Source organism: Lampris incognitus, chromosome 15 (genome assembly GCF_029633865.1).
Source record: "Lampris incognitus isolate fLamInc1 chromosome 15, fLamInc1.hap2, whole genome shotgun sequence".
Lineage (NCBI taxonomy): Eukaryota > Metazoa > Chordata > Actinopteri > Lampriformes > Lampridae > Lampris > Lampris incognitus.
The window spans coordinates 11,426,911-11,443,795 of record NC_079225.1 but is presented as its reverse complement, the minus strand read 5'-3'; the positions used below and the strand labels follow the sequence as shown (position 1 = coordinate 11,443,795).

Here is a 16,885-nt window from a genome sequence, read left to right as displayed (position 1 = left end):
GCGCCGTCTCCACGGCCTGTTTTGGAACATTCGCCCTTTCAAATAGTTGCTCCGCCTCACTTGTGAGGGAGAAGCTGGGGGAACGGCGGGGGAAAAACAAACATGTGTGACACGTCTTGGTCACCGCTTCAAGGAGATGTTGCGGGTTGGATCCCTCACTCGTGAGCCACCTGGATATCTTCAGAAACATCTCTTTGCTCGCGCCTGGTTTTTTTCAGCGTTACTTTTCTCCACATGGGGAGTGTCGCAGTGCTTCAGTCGTCCTGAATTAACAACCAAGACGGTATATATCAGCAACAACACAGGCTGAGGTCCTCACCTGCAGCGGCCTGGGTTCGAATCCGGCTCGGGCCCTTTAGGGGCGGCACGGTGGCGCAGTGGTTAGCGCGGTCGGCTCACAGCAAGAAGGTCCTGGGCACAAACCCCGGGGTAGTCCGACCTTGGGGGTCGTCCTCTGTGTAGAGGTTGCATGTTCTCCCCGTGTCTGCGTGGGTTTCCTCTGGGGGCTCCGTTTCCTCCACAGTCCAGAGACATGTAGGTCAGGTGAATCGGCCCTACTAACTTGTCCCTAGGTGTGAATGTGTATGTTGGCCCTGTGATGGCCTGGCGGCCTGTCCAGGGTGTCTCCCCGCCTGCCGCCCAATGACTGCTGGGATAGGCTGGGATAAGAGACGGACAAATGGACCAATAAGTAAACAATGTTCTTACCATTGTCTGTTCTTGGCTGGGGATGAGGGTCACCCATTTCTTTCCTGTCAAAATATTCACCCCCCCCTCCCCTCTTTTGGAGTTCATCAGGTGCAGTCCGCTTATAGTTCAAAACTCGGGGTCATCCAAGCCAGGAATCCTATTACGACTGCCAACACCGACTGTGACCTGTACGGGATATATTTTATGGGGCCTCGGGGAGAGCTTTTATAAACAGCAGCAAAGTTGCTTATGTGATTAAAAGGCCATTATGTCATCGAGTCTGACATAATCAGCAAAGCCCTTTCTGCATTTACCGTCCCGGTTTCTGCAAAGGGCTCGTTGGTGCAGTTGCACAAAGTTAGTGCCGGAGTCTGTGGAAAACGCAGCGGGCGGTGGCCTTCGGGGTTTGGAGAAGCTTTGCCACTCGAAGGTCGCTGCTGTGAATCCTGCAGCTGATTATCCGGAGGGCAGCGATGAGAGAGAACAGCTGCCTAGGATGACTGACTGACAGCTAATGTAAAGCAACAACCCGCAGACGGCGGTCTGAACCCTCCCCAAGGACCCAAGGCTGTGCCGGACCAGAACGATGAGATAACTGAGATGTTGCGCAACCATCCTCATGGTTCAAGTGTGTGTTTGTTTTTCGAAGCATGTGCAGAGGGTACAGACTCACAGTGCAGCCCACCTTGAGGTGAACCCGCCAACTGAGCACAGTATTTCCCTCTCAGCACAGGTGGTCAGGTATCAATATTTCAGGCGCTCCTCTTCACTTGCACTTGCTCGGCACGTGTACTGTATGTCAGACTTTCCATCACTGCCTCCTGTACGATAGTCGATGTCTTGACTGAAGCACATTTCAGATTTATTTTGAACAACTTCAGGCTCCGTTGTTGCTAAAATACCATATATATATATATATATATATATATATATATATATATATTATCCTGTGCTTATTTCAGTCGCAAATGCTGTATTTACAGGTGGTCTTTGTAACGTCCAGGCCAGATGTGGCCCACCTCCCACCGCTCCAGTGCTTATTCAAGCGGCGTGCAGGTTGAGGAAGTGGGTTTCAGTGGGGAGGAGGAGGAGGAGGAGGGGGAGGAGGAGGGATCCGAATATAGCGCGCTACGTCGAATTCAACACTTTAAATACGCCGTGGTGTGAAATGTGCAGGTGTCGAGTGAGACACAAAAGAAGTCGGGCGGTGATGTTAAATACATCGTTTGCGGTTGGAGGTCTTGCTGCGGAGGGGTGCTGGAAGGGAACCGCGGTCCGTCCTCTCCCCCTGGGTGGATTACAGTAACTACATCCACACTTTGTAATTCCGGGGGTGGATGGCCTTTGTTCCATTTGTCATCACGTTGTATTAGTCGCTGCAGTTCAAGGCGGCGCTGGTGTCCTCTTACGGGGGATGGATACCTCAGACAGACGTGGCAAAGGTGACCGGGCAGATCTTCTGAACTCTGCTCTGTCATTACTCGAACAGTGTTTGGGCAAGTGGTCGTTGTGGAAGCTTATGATTTGGAGGTCACTGGTTTGTATCCCGGTTGTGGGGTAAAAACGTGAGGGGAGGCTGGTTGGGAACAAAGCTGCTTTTTCTCCATTAACAACGTCTATTTAAAGGTGGGCAAGGTTCCTAAGCCTGTGGCGGTGTGTAGCTGTGCAGGGCAGCTCCCATCCCCGGTGTGTGTATCGTCTAAAATCCCCGTTTAAAGTTGTCCTTCGTCAACCTTGCTGGATGAATGCCGGTTTAAAACAGACTCTTGACCGGCTTTCCAAAAAAACCCCTCCACAACTGAGATCTTCTGTCAGCTGTAGCGAAGGCCACCTTAGATTCACGTGGAGTTCTGGGAGATGCAGCCAAAGAAGAAAAGAAGATATTTGAAGATATTTGCGTCACGTAAAATCATATTTTCCATTTCGCCGGACACGAGGAACGTCAAATATTTCGAAGCTTTTGAAAGGGTCTGATTGGGGATAGCACAATGGCCTGCTTGTCAGCGCCGTTGCCTCGGCGTCGAGTCTTCGGAGTAGGCCCTTCTATTTGGAGTTTGTGCGCTCCGGTCGTGTTTGTGTTGGTTTCTCCTTGGTGCGCCGGTTTCCCTTCGTATTGCAAAGACGCGCATGCCAGGTGAATGGTGGACTCAAAAAACTCCCACGGGCATGAACGGGGTGGGCGTGCAGGTGAGGGTGTGGTGGCCCTGCAAAGGCCTGGCAACCTGTCCGGAAAGTGGCTCCCTTACTTCTGCCCAGAGTATGCCAGGAGGGAATCCAGCCCCTCCTGATCCACGAGGGCACATTGGTGGATAAGGAGAATTGATTGACTGATCAATTGAAATGTCAGTGGAAGCACGTTATCTGGTCATGAAAGAACTGACACAGATGTGCCGAGTGGTGTGCAAGGTTGCACCACTAACGTCTTGACTCAGAGGATAATTCTGTGACCTTACATCCTGGGTCTCCTTTACGCAGGGGTTTTGCCAGCGTGCACGCTGGTTATGATATGATATTACTCACCAGTTTCATTTTGGAGATTTTGGACGTGCACCAGGCAGCTTCACAACACCATCTTCTTGGCCATCAGAACACAAGTTTTGGGTGTCCGGGTAGCGTGGCGGTCTATTCTGTTGACTACCAACACGGGGGATCGCCGGTTTCGAGTCCCTGTGTTACCTCCAGTTTGGTTGGGCGTCCCTACGCAGGTAGCAAAAATTGCTGTGGCTCCGGACCCGACCTACACCCGACACTTTCATCCGGCCCACATACGGCGTGGAAGGATGGCACTTGGGTGGTCCGCTCCTGTTTGCAGATCTGGGCCAGAACCAAGCCATAGCAATGCTGCATGTGCCACATATTGCCAAAGGTGGCCCGTATTTGTTGTGTGATATTTGGGCCATATTCACCATTTACCACACGGGCCACTTCAGGGTCACATCCAGATCACATGTTGCTGAGAGCACCGCATCTTTGCCAGAAAAGGCCCAAGTTTGATTTGGCGTATTTGGGCCATATTTGCTATTATACATGTGGGCCACTTCAGGCTCACATCCATTTTGTCAGGACCAGAAGAAGGCATCATGAAGTGCTATCTGGGATGTGGTTATGGGTCCTGGTCACTGCACTAGCGCCTCCTCTGGTCGGTCGGGGGGCCTGTTCGGGGGGGGGAGGGGGAACTGGGGGGGAATAGCGTGATCCTCCACGTGCTACATGTATCGCAGGAGGCACGTGGTAGTCTGCAGCCTCCCCGGATCGGCAGAGGGGTGGAGCAGTAACCGGGACTGCTCGGAAGAGTGGGGTAATTGGCCGGATACAATTGGGAGAAAAGGGGGGGGGGAATCAAAAGAAAAAAAGAACACAAGTCTTCAAATTGTCCTGTTAACCAGAATAAGAACGACAAAAACCCGTCTCAGTTAGACTGCGTCCATGAGTTCCCATTATCTATGAATTCCCGCCTGTGCTGGGTGGTAGCGGCTCGACGGGTGTCTGCAGGGGGTACCTACAGCAAGTGGGATGGTCATTCCTGCAAGTTGAACTAGGGAGTAGCTCAGCAGTGTGTTGAACCATTGTTGATAATGTTTGGACATTTTGAGTAATAGCTTTGACCTTTCACTGTCCTTTTCCTTCCAAATACGTGGTCCAACTGCGTTGAGCTGGACTTGGTGATACATGTCTGACATTTGTAGTCTGTGTCCCATAAAGACACCTTCGTGAAGCCCCTGTGTCCAAAATCTCCAAAGTGAAGCCGTTGAGGGGGGGGGGGAAATATCATAAACGACAGTCACAACGGCAAATGGATAGATAAATAAATAAATAAATAATACCCAGCTTCAAAATAATACTCAGCTCGTACCTTCACGCTGAGCTTCACCAGTTCTGCACCGAGCATCATCACACCGCGGTGCCAGGGGTGCTTAAGCGTCATCTAAAGGGGAATCGATCTAGACCGCAGTCTTGAACCCTGCAAACCAGAAACGTCCGGTCCATCTGAAGGCTTGAATCGGCCCAGTATTTGCTCTCGGCGCTCTTTAACCTTTTGCTCAGGACGTCCGCCAAGATGGCAAGACGGGCCCCGGGCGGATCGAGCCGAGGAAAGAGAGCTCTGTGCCACATTCCTCATGTCGCCCTCACCCTTGCGGAGAACACGCGGGGCCTCTGTTAAGTCTCTCTCGACAGGGGCCCCCCGATTTCTGACATTGAGTCATGCTTCGGGAGATGCCAGAAAAAGCTGGTCTCCTCGGTGCCGGTGTCTAAGTTGGAAGACGTGTCTGGTTTGGGTCATGCGCCATTTCATGTTTAATGTGGCTTGTGTCTTTGTTTCCACATTGTCTAAAAACCAAGTGGATGTGGATTCTGGTTGAGCGGTGATGTTCCAATCACCACGGCTCCTCCTGAGGTGTCGCGGTTGCCAGCTGGCCAAGATGGATGAAGCTGCTAGTAGGTGGTGATGTAATGTGGTGGTAAAGGGGGCTGGGTTCGACAGACACAAAAAGGCAAAGATACGGGGTTCTGAATTTTAACAACTATTTATTGTTTTTGAAGTATGTAACAAAATAATTGCTATGAATAAAATCAGCATTTTGCTTTGTACAACTAAAGTAAAATGTTTACAGACAAGCGACACTAATTGTACAAAAGTGACGGTAACGTCGATACACAGTAACAAAACGAAAAAAACGAAAGAAAAAAAAGGTAAAAATGATGAAGAACAGAACATCCTCACGTCAGTGTGCAAACCGTTTTATACAGATGGACGCGCTCCCCGTCTCAGGCAACGAGTCCCGATAAATTATTTAAATAGCATTATCTACACACTCTCACACACACACAAATCAACCTCTCACAGACAGCTACGACAAAACAGAGCAATAATTTACCTGCTATAACGAGCATTGGACATACCTATTAAGGAAAAGAAAAATGTATTTATAAAAACTCTCCCATTGTACAGTCTTTTATTATTGGGTAGGTCGTCATGGGTTGTTGTCTTTTCGAGAAGTGTCTCACTATTTACAGCTCATGCTACAGTCGCGATAAGATGTCGATAAATTTCAAAAGCATATGAAAAAAGTACTTAGGTTGTTTGTTTGTTTTTTTCGTTTTCGATCAAATTGTACATCAGCAATGAGGTAATATTTGTACATCAAAGATTTCCTTTGTTTCTCATCTCTCTCTGAAGAAGAAGGCACACCGGTCACATACATTTGATACAAAGTAAGGATGACGTAACACGTAGCACTGACCAGAGCGTTTGATACAAAGTAAGGATGACGTAACATGTAGCACTGATCAGAGCGGTTGATACAAAGTAACCATGATGTAACATGTAGCACTGACCAGAGCGTTTGATACAAAGTAAGGATGACGTAACATGTAGCACTGACCAGAGCGTTTGATACAAAGTAAGCATGATGTAACATGTAGCACTGACCAGAGCGTTTGATACAAAGTAAGCATGATGTAACATGTAGCACTGATCAGAGCGTTTGATACAAAGTAAGGATGACGTAACATGTAGCACTGACCAGAGCGTTTGATACAAAGTAAGGATGACGTAACATGTAGCACTGACCAGAGCGTTTGATACAAAGTAAGCATGACGTAACATGTAGCACTGACCAGAGCGTTTGATACAAAGTAAGCATGATGTAACATGTAGCACTGATCAGAGCGTTTGATACAAAGTAAGCATGATGTAACATGTAGCACTGATCAGAGCGTTTGATACAAAGTAAGCATGATGTAACATGTAGCACTGATCAGAGCGTTTGATACAAAGTAACCATGATGTAACATGTAGCACTGACCAGAGCGTTTATCCAACACCTGACACCATCGCGCCCGACCGCACCTGCCTTTATGGTTACGTTTCAATTTGCTACCGCGTCAATCTTTTCAATTTAAGTATTCGTACTTATTTTGCTGCCTACATTGTAGGTAAAAGTCAATAAATTACATTTATTTACATAATTTCAAATTGAACGCCTCCAACGCTGAGGAAGCCACTGTTAAATGTCTCACGTCGGTCTTGACCAGGACGTGATGCGAGTAGAGGAGGGGATTTTTTTTTCTGCTATTTGATAGGAAAAATGGCTTTGATATTACTGGAAATGTCCCCCCCGGTGGTGGTGTTGTTTTTTTTTTCTTTCTTTCATTTGTTGGATAAGCTAAGATGGTCCTCTCCAACTCACCCTGAGAATACTGTTCAGTTAACCAACCAAGGTCGTATTAATCACCCATCACCAAGCTGCAAGCCCGCTGTCTGCCAGAAAACGGTAAACGCGTTTAAAATTGTATTTTGTCTTCCTTGTGTCTGTCTTTTGAACACTTCTCTGTGTGGATTCTTAGGTAGACGGGTAAAGGCAAACAATTTCAGTTTTGCATCGCAGACCACTCTTCCACATACATGCATAAACACATCTATCCATGACATACTATAATGATCCCTCTAGCTCATGTTCACTCCCAAAGGTTTCAGTAAAAAAAAAAAAAAAAAAAACCCCCAAAGGTTTCAGTAAAAAAAAAAAAAAAAAAACCCTAACACACGCCTTCCTGACACAAAACAAAGTAAAAAAAAACAAAAAAAAACCCTTCATCCTCTGTGCCCTCCCAGTCGAATCAATCAGAATCTACATCCTGGAAGATCTGGTACAGCAAAGGGAATATTTGATCAGTTTTTTTCTTTGGGACATCCATCTATAAAGTAAAATGGAGAGGCACAGAGGCGTAACAGCAGAGAGAATCACAAAGAGAGAGGGAGAGAGAGAGACAGACAGAGAGAGAGAGGAGAGAGAGAGAGAGAGAGAGAGAGAGAGAGAGAGAGAGAGAGAGAGAGAGGAGAGAGAGAGAGGAGAGAGAGAGAGAGAGAGAGAGAGTGATGGAGAGAGAGAGAGAGAGAGAGAGAGAGAGAGAGAGAGAGAGAGAGGAGAGAGAGAGAGAGAGAGAGAGAGAGAGTGATGGAGAGAGAGAGAGAGGAGAGAGAGAGAGAGAGAGAGAGAGAGAGAGAGTGATGGGAGAGAGAGAGAGAGAGAGAGAGAGAGAGTGAGGGTGGAGGAAGAGAGAGAAGAGAGAAAGAGAGTGAGAGAGAGTGATGGAGAGAGAGAGAGAGAGTGAGAGAGAGACACAGAGAGAGGAGAGAGAGAGAGAGAGAGAGAGAGAGAGAGAGAGAGAGAGAGAGAGAGAGAGAGAGAGAGAGAGAGAGAGAGATTGAGAGAGAGTGATGGAGAGAGAGAGAGAGATGTAAAGGGTTGGAAGTGCATAGTTGTCTATGGGGATCCGTTCCCGCACAGAGATGAATGAGGTCTTACAGAGAGCTTCGGGAAGCAGGGAGAGCTGGTACAGAAGGTCTCCAGCAAAGAAGGAGGGAAGAGGGTTTTTTTTTGTTTTTTGGTTTTTTTGGCTTTCCCAGCTTCCCCTGCTCCCGACGGATGGAGGGGGAGAAATAAAGAGGGGGCTCTCTGATCCTCAACTGGCAGTCAGCCGGTTGCCCCTCCGTCCAAACCAGCTTCAAGTTACACCGAGGCTGACCACGTGCCCCTCGCCCTGCCTGTGTGTGCGTGCCGCAGAAGAAAAGAGTTGCGGAGATAAATTCGGTCCCTGGACTTTGTACGGGATTTACAGAAGTTCATACTTAATACAGAAAGGTGCATTCCTCGAGACGTCTTGCGCTGTGCTCTTACGCATCTGCGAAGAAGAAGAAAAACAGAACAAGGGAGAGAGAAAACAGACGGTCACGTCGTTATTTCGTTACTCGTCAAAACAAGCAGACTGCAATAGACCTGGAAGAACCACGTACCTCTGCATTCATATTTGAGGTCCGAGAAGTAAACCATCTCCTGCGAGAAGACAAAGAGACCCAGTCTTCCTCCCGCGTAGGTCTTGTCGTAGATGCTGCCGGAGTCCGCCATGATCTTCTTGCCCTCGTACATCACAACTCTACGGGGGCCCCAGGAAAATGAAAGTTTTTTAAATTTAGTTAATTTATCAGTTTTTGCATTAGCATTAGCATCACATTAGAATATCAAAAAGCTTAAAACCGATCGTATGGGGGCGGGTCTACCACATCTTCTGATCTCTTCCATCTATTAATGGGTGTTGATGACAACCTGGCCTACCTAATGTGTCCTGTTCTTGGTCGGTGGATCAGATGCCATCTGTAAGCAGTGAAGTCTTTCCAGCCCACATTCTTGGGGTCGTGCCAGAGGGTACGCACCTGACGGACGGAGAGACAAGTAGACATTTTATGTTTGTTCGTTCGTAGGGACACCGTTCAGAGGTAAACTCAGACGTTTTTGGGGGTGGGGGGGGTTATTACCTGTCCCGGTGTGTTTCCTGTGTGCCAGAGGGCGTTCCTTAAGTGCTCTCCGGGGCCAGTGGTGGAATTGACCACTTTGATCGACAGGCCCGAGTAGCCCTGGGCCTTGGTGGGTTTATTCGACCAGTAGGTCTGCGTGATCTGCTTCCACATCACCACGTAGAACCTGGAGCTGGACTGGTAACCGAAGACGAAGCCGCATAGTCGTCGTCCCTCTCGGTGTTGATGAAGAATGTCCCACTGAAGTCCACCGCATTGAACTCATCATAACCTGGCAAAGGGAATGCAAGTCAGCTGCTGGTATATGAACTCAAGAGAGCGATGGCATTATTTTGTTTTTTTGCCTGTTTAGATTATACTGTACTCATTGTGGAAAAGCAGGCTTTTTGGAAAATACAAAGTACTAAATTATGAGTGAAACATGAATAGGCTTGCTATGTTGCGTATATTATTTTTATGCAGAACTGTAACGCAGAGAGGTTTCCATTCATCAGTTTACATACCAACAGCGATGCCAGGGTCACAGTTGACAGTCTGGACCAGCTCTTTGCCCTGGTGGCGGACCACCCAGTTGGGATCAATCTGGGAGGTGCCTTTGGGGTCCAGGGGAACCATCTGGAACTTCCGGAAGTCTGTCTCGCTGATGTCAAAGTTCTCCGGGCACACGTCGTAGATGTCCGGGCACGTTGTCTTGGTCAAAGTCGTCTTTGCAAGCGTCACCACGGCCATCGCCTGGAGAAGAAACGCATATTCATGAAACCTCCTTTTATTTACATCCACTTCCACCTGTTCTCATAAGAACGGCAAAATATTCTCCCTTTCCAGACCACGACGAGGACTAAATCCAGAAGATCCACCCAAGGATCAGGACTCACCATCAGAGTCCAGCTGGTCTGGGTTGAAGGCCAGTCTGCAGTTGTCCTTCTCATCAGGAATACCGTCGTTGTCGTCATCGTGGTCGCAGGCATCTCCCTTACCGTCCTTATCATGGTCAGCCTGATTGGCGTTGGGGATGTAGGGACAGTTTGTCCAGGTTGTTCTGGTGGCCATCCTCATCGATATCCTGGTTGCTGTCACACTTATCTCCGACACGGTCATCATCAGAATCCACCTGTACAGGCGTGAGGAATAATGTTAGCCCAGTACGGAGACTGCATTACTAACTGCCGCCTTTGAGGCCACCCGGTCATGCCATCTTACTTGATAGGTTGGAGAATTGGGCTGGTATCTCTGCTACAGCGTTAAATTGGTTTCGCTCTTGTCTGACAAATGGATATTTTAATGTTTGCGTTAACAATCTCGTATCCTCATCAGCTCCCCTACTGTGCGGAGTCCCTCAGGGGTCTGTCCTTGGACCAATCGTCTCCTCTCTATACATGCTTCCTCTGGATCATTTGTTTAGTCACTTTCGAGACATGTCATACCACTGCTATGCCGATGATACTCAGCTCTATTTGTGTGCCAAACCCTATAACCTGAGTCAACACTACCACTGACTATCCCTGTAACAAATTGGCCACAATTTCGAACATTGACCATGCACGGCCCAGCCATATACTAGGTTTTGACCCGGTCTTTGTGTATTTTTGTTTCATCAGAGTTGAGGTTAACATATGGACTATCATAATAAATACAAAATAAAACGACCAAGTGTGGACTCGTCTATCCGGCCGTTGCACGATACAGTTGCTGCTTTTGAAATCTATGCAAGGATTTGTCCCCAAGCCCCTGTAGTGAGTCGCGTTTTGTCCCACACATTCCACCTCCCCAGTGTTGCGTGGCACAGGTGGAACTGCTCGGGCCCACCATGAGCCGACGGGGCACGCACAAACCCATTCCTCAGTAATGACCAGCCTGGGGCCTCTTTTCCTCACAACGGCAAGATCAGCTAACGCCAGTGGTTCATTGAAAAGTACCTTAACGCCCTTCCCGCCCCTATTATGCCTTATTGAGCTGATGTGCCCCTGAGCCGTGCAGGGGATTAGCTTTGCCTTCACATACCGTGATAAAAGCAGAGTAAATACAAAAGCTTCATCACTGAAACCTTTTTCAGTTGAAAGCAATATGTCCTGGCTGCGGGTTATAGTTGGTAGGTGAGGTGACATGGGTAATGGGTAACAGTAGGGGTGTGCGTGTGCACATGTGGTCATACCTGATCAGGATTGTGTTCCAGAGGGCAGTTATCGCACATATCTCCCACCCCCGTCCAGATCCGTGTCTCGCTGGTCAACATTGTACACATAGGGACAGTTGTCTTTCTCATTCAGAATGCCTGCAGAGTGAACGGGAAGCTAAGTTAGAAGCCTTCACAGGTTAAGCTCAGCCGAAGTCCTCAAGTTATAGCCATCCTGACAATTACGACTGTAAGTAGATATCAATACTGAAGACGCATATAGCGGTCGGCTTTTAGAAGTTATTTATTTATTTTATTTCCCCCCCAGTTGTACTTGGCCAATTACCCCACTCTTCCGAGCCATCCCGGTGGCTGCTGCTCCACCCCCTCTGCTGATCCGGGGAGGGCTGCTGACTACCACATGCCTCCTCCCATACGTGTGGAGTCGCCGGCCGCTTCTTTTCACCTGACAGTGAGGAGTTTCACCAGGGGGACGTAGCGCGTGGGAGGATCCCGCTATTCCCTCCCAGTTCCCCCTCCCGAACAGGCGTCCCGACCAACCAGAGGAGGCGCTAGTGCAGCGACCAGGACACACACCCGCATCTGGCTTCCCAGCCAATTGTGTCGGTAGGGACGCCCGACCAAGCCGGAGGTAACACGGAGATTCGAACCGGCGATCCCCGTGTTGGTGGGCAATGGAATAGACCGCCACGCTACCCGGGACGCCCAGCTTTTAAACATTTAAAACCGTCGTCTCAGGCGAGAACCTTAAAATGTGGACGCTGTGACCACCAGTTCCTAAAAAAAAACTATCTCAGCTACTCACCGTCCCCATCGATGTCCACGGCACAGGCGTCGCCCTCTCCGTTGTTGTCTGTGTCCGTCTGGTCGGGGTTGCTGTTGTAGGGGCAGTTATCGCAGCGGTCGCTCACATCGTCACGATCGTAGTCATACTGCCTGGGGTTGTAGATGAATGGGCAGTTGTCCTGTTTCAAGGAGCACAGGGAGAGGTCCGACACGATTAGAGGAGTGGGTGAAGTGGATAAACCAAGGCGGTTGGACAAACAGAGAGAGACGGCCAGATTGACATGGGACCAGGGGAGCCATTGATGGTTCTAGCTCAGACCAGAAGAAGAGCGAAACAGTCTCTCTTTCCGTCCACACTTGAGCGTCAGCGTGGGACGTTAGCTGTCGGGATTCCTGCGCAAGTCATCTGATGTGACCCGAGTCCGCCTACTTACAAGGGGGGAGGGATGTGGGATAATGAGAGAGTGGCTCCGTTTTTGGGCCCCGCACCAACTGTTGGGATTAGCAAGGACACACTGTGGCCCCTTCAGACTCGTACCTCTGCGCTGGAATTTGAGGTTTGGCTCGGATTGGGGGAGAAACATTTACTTTCCTGCTGAACCACCCACCGCCCCCACCTCTTACCCTTCCTATTAGACCACATGAATGATGAATATACAGTTAAATCTAATTCATGCACTGAATGTGCTGGAGTGCCCCGGTTAAAGACGGAGACATCCTTACCCTGTCATCGGGGATGCTGTCGTTGTCGTCATCGTTGTCACAAGCGTCTCCAATGCCGTCCTTGTCATAGTCTTCTTGTCCGGAATTGGGGAGGTTGGGACAGTTGTCCTGCATTAACAGACAGCACAAAATCAAACCTCCACAAATAGTCAGCCTGCACCCTGTTGGATTTGTTTGCTCAGCAAGCCTAACCCCAAAGAGAAAGCGAGCCATTTATCCCCCAGCTTTCGCCGACTGGCCGGTGTCAGAGCCCCACTGTCCCACCACGGCCTACCTTCTTGCAGTGGTACGTGGCGTTTTCCACGCACACCAGGTCAGCGTTGGGCCAGCCGTCCAAATCGGTGTCCTCTCCGCATATGTGCCCGTTCCCGGCGTAGCCGGGTTTGCACTCGCAGCGGTACATCGGGTCGGCAAAGTGTCCCAGGTAGTTACAGCGGGCATTCTTGTTGCAGTCGTGGCTTCCGTCCAGGCAGGGGTTACGGGGCGTGCACACCTGGCCAGAGGAGGAAGAGCTGGTTGAATTGTTGGTCCCATCGGACACGGGGCGAGCCTGAATTCATAGCGTTCTGCTCTCCCCCCCCCCCCCCCAATGAAACCTGAGGGTACTTGCCTGTTTCTTAGCCGCAGCCTCCTCCACGCCCCGGCCGAAGGGCTGGGGTCCGGAGTAGCGGGGTGGGCAGGGCAGGCAGTTGTAACCCGGGTCGGTGTTCTCGCAGCGGTGCGCACCGTTGAATTCGAAGCAAGCGCCAGGAACCTCTTTACACTGGTTTAGGACAAAGCGACAATAAAACCCATTAAACGTTGTTGCTTGTTGCTTGTTGTTGTTTTGGACTGAATCTGTATCTGATGTTCTTACCTCGTCGATGTCCTTGCACTTGATACCGTTGCCAGTGTAGCCAGTGGGGCATTTTCCACACTTCCAGGTGCCGTCGGGGAAGCTGGTGCACACACTTCAAGGTGCCGTCGGGGAAGCTGGTGCACTTGGCCTCCGGCAAAAGCAGGGGTTGGACAGGCAGCCATCTGAAAGCGGCAGTATTTTCTCATAAGTAATACACAATGTCTAAAAGACTGCAAGCACCCAACAGATATTTGAGGCAGACATTTTGAAAACTTTATCGACGGTTAGAAGCGACCCACCAATCGGACAGGCTTTCTTATTGCACAGCTGGGTGTCTTTGGCTTCGCCGACGCACTCCTTGCCGCCGTATTTCGGTGCGGGGTCGTTGCACAGGCGTTTACGGGTCTGGGCGCCACCTCCGCAAGTGAGCGTGCACGTGTCCCAAGGCGACCATGGTCCCAGTTACCGTTGACTGAGGATAGCCAGAAAAAGATGTCACATGACGTAAGTGTCGTACGAACCTTTCCGCATTCACACGCCCTACACGGGCCCAGGCAAGGACATGGGCGTGTTAAAACCGTGGCTCTTACTGGGACATTGAGACTTCTGGCACTTCTCGGTTTGCCGGCCTTCTCCCTCACAGTCCTTGCCTCCGAGCTGGGGGGTGGGGGAGTTGCAGAGGCGGAATACGGGTGATAACGCCGGCACCGCAGGTGACCGAGCAGGATGACCACGGGGACCAGAGGCTCCAGCTGCCGTCCTGCTTGACTGCAAGTTGTCAATAAAAGGTCAAATGTCAGCGATCAGGAGGCCAGTGAGGTGCTTAGTCATCAAAACGAATGGCGGCACAATGATGATAATGGTGGGCCATCCGGCACATAGCAAAGACTCTGGGATGGGCTACCCCGTATCTATTGCCATTTGACATATGTCCCCCTTGTTTGATAAGCTTTTGGACTTGCTGGGCTAACTCACAGCGCTTGTCGCACTCCTGGAGGTAGCAGTCGCGGGTCTGCACAGAGGTGCCCTCACAGTTGTTGTTGATGCGGTCGCAGGAGCGCCCGCGCTGCTGGATGCCCCGCCCACAAGACACGGAACAATGGGTCCATTCAGACCAGAGGGAACCAGCCATCCTCTGCATAGTCACTTGCTGCAGGAGGAGGGAAAGAGAGCGAGAGAGGAGAAAGAGGGAGACAATAAAAGAGCTATTCCAGCAAGAAAGTGAAAGCCCCCCCCCCCCCCAATTCCAACCCCCATGGCTCTAAATGGAGGAAGAAAAGCTCTCAAAGCACAAGGCTAATGGTATGGATTTTGCTAAGACCTAGACAGAGGGAATGCCTTCTGTCGGGCTGGGGGGGGGGGGTCCTAACGTACAAACAGGCAGTAAAACAGAGAGAGACACTGTCCTCGGGACACGGGATGCCTCCACTGACTTGTGTTTTCCTAGAGGAAGCAGATTCCCAAACAGGGACTTGGACGTATAATGACTCCATAAAGAGGCTGGGGCTGGAATGAAGGCGGCCCTGCCTTGTTTATTTAGGGTGCGAGGGAGGAATTTTGCAGCCCAGCCTGCACGGGCGGTGCGCAACACGTCACTCTCTTCTCGCGGGGAAGATGGCTTCACTAAACAGCTTTCCGTCCTCCTCTAAACCAATTGGACCAATTACAGCCATTACAACTTGGGGATTCAAAGACGTCGCGGGGCACAAAAGCGTCAATGTTCCCGGACACATAAGAGGCCTTTTCATTTACTGGGCCGTTAAATCATCTCTAAAATGAACGCGGTTTCTCCTGAGTAGAAACATTTACATCAAGGGGAGATAGTTTGGTTTTCCTGCTTAACACGGCAAAAACTAACATTCTCATGGTCCTTTGTATCGTACATGGGGGGTAAGGGATGAATGGCCCGGTCTGTTTTGGGAAACATACACTGCGGCTAATTAGGACGCTCCCGGAAGTCCCTCATCCTGCGGGATCAGCATGGCTCGTGCAACGTGGCGTGGTGGTGGTGGTGGTGGTGGTGGTGGGGGGGGGGGGGGGTACACCGGAGAGCGCGGACGAGTCCGGTACTTACGTGTTCCGCAGCGAGGGCAGCACTCGCCGTCAGGCACGGTAGCGTTGGCACAGGGGATCAGCGGGCAGGAGATCTTCCGGCAGATGGTGGCCGAGTCTGAAGACACGAACCAAGACAGGGCGCGGTTAGCACTCCAAACGTGACCGGGATTTCACGCCCACCTAAAACGACCGCGGGCGGTCAAAATGACCGCCGGTTTTGTAAAACTCTATATTCTGTCAAGGTAAATACCCCGTTGGGACGTTAATGTACTGTAACGTGCATGGATTAGTAGACACGCTGGCCGCTGGCTGGCGGGTTCTGACCCATTAGTCTAGCGGTTAGCGATGCCTCCTGCGGTGCGGGCGACGCGGGTTCGCTTCCCGGCCGCGGCAGTTCCTGTGGTTGCGTTGTCCCCCCCCCCCCCCGAATTCGCTACAGTATGTTTGCATGTCTGTTAGGGAAACCAACCGACAACGCTAGTGCCTTTCTAGGACGCAGCAGCGAAGGAAACGATGCCCCCCCCCAACACGTCGGTAAACAGTGACGTGACCGCGCAAAATGGCGCGTCGTCATTTTGACCGCTCCCGGGTCTTATCATAAGTTTTTTTGCAAGTGCTCTAAAAACTCATTTTAAGGCAAATATATGCAATTTTAGGAGCATTCAGGGAGCGGTAGGTCTGCCCCCCCCCCCTCCCCCCCGAACTTATTAAACTTTGAAAACCCAAAACCGCCAAATTGACGGCCTTGGTCGTTCTGGATGCTCAGACACGCGGGGGGTGGGGGGTGATCAAGAAGCTGCAAAACATGAATTCAGCGTGGGCTGCAGCCCGAAGTCGCCGTTTCAGCAAGGCACCTGAGGACAGCACTGGGATAAACTTTCCTGGAAAAGAAAAAAAATGCTCCGATCATGGGAGTAAACCTGTTTGATCTGGTTCCTCTTACATTTCCACAAGTAGTCTCTGACCCCATGCTCATGCAGCCGTCACCTCGGATGCTCCGCTCCGCATCCGAGTTAGCGCAGGTCTGCAGCGCGAATACAGAACGGGGAGTTGAAAAGTTGGCTGAGGGCGGAGACCCCTATGGGCACCTTGGGCCCAGTGGAGGGTGGGAATGAGGCCAACGTTCTAATGATGGAAGTCTGACTTTGGAGCAGGACTGGACTCTGAGCCCCTAACAAGTATATAGCCTGCCTGCCAGCACAACATGTGCGGTGGTGCTGCGAGCGGACCGAGTCAGGGACGAAACCGGAAAACCAGCTCGTAACCAGGAATGCTTAATGCCTCCACGGCTGGCTCCGATCACAAGCCGCGCGTGTGTGTGTGTGAGAGAGGGGGGGGGGAGAGA

At 50.5% G+C, this 16,885-nt stretch overlaps 1 protein-coding gene across 1 annotated transcript in view; it reads right to left on the bottom strand.

Annotated features, from left to right (window-relative positions):
* Positions 1–8,235: 8,235 nt before the first annotated feature.
* thbs1b (thrombospondin 1b) overlaps positions 8,236–16,885 on the bottom strand; it is a 12,500-nt gene continuing 3,850 nt past the window's right edge. The window contains 25 exon segments of the mRNA XM_056294046.1: positions 8,236–8,373; positions 8,486–8,625; positions 8,805–8,902; positions 9,005–9,204; positions 9,207–9,275; positions 9,508–9,685; positions 9,687–9,736; positions 9,880–10,030; positions 10,032–10,115; positions 11,157–11,207; positions 11,209–11,276; positions 11,944–12,103; positions 12,648–12,755; positions 12,922–13,140; positions 13,258–13,410; positions 13,504–13,597; positions 13,634–13,667; positions 13,785–13,943; positions 13,946–13,957; positions 14,076–14,169; positions 14,171–14,253; positions 14,461–14,602; positions 14,604–14,635; positions 15,560–15,690; positions 15,978–15,992. Coding sequence (XP_056150021.1) covers positions 8,366–8,373; positions 8,486–8,625; positions 8,805–8,902; positions 9,005–9,204; positions 9,207–9,275; positions 9,508–9,685; positions 9,687–9,736; positions 9,880–10,030; positions 10,032–10,115; positions 11,157–11,207; positions 11,209–11,276; positions 11,944–12,103; positions 12,648–12,755; positions 12,922–13,140; positions 13,258–13,410; positions 13,504–13,597; positions 13,634–13,667; positions 13,785–13,943; positions 13,946–13,957; positions 14,076–14,169; positions 14,171–14,253; positions 14,461–14,602; positions 14,604–14,635; positions 15,560–15,690; positions 15,978–15,992 — 2,533 coding nt within the window. The 3' untranslated portion in view covers positions 8,236–8,365.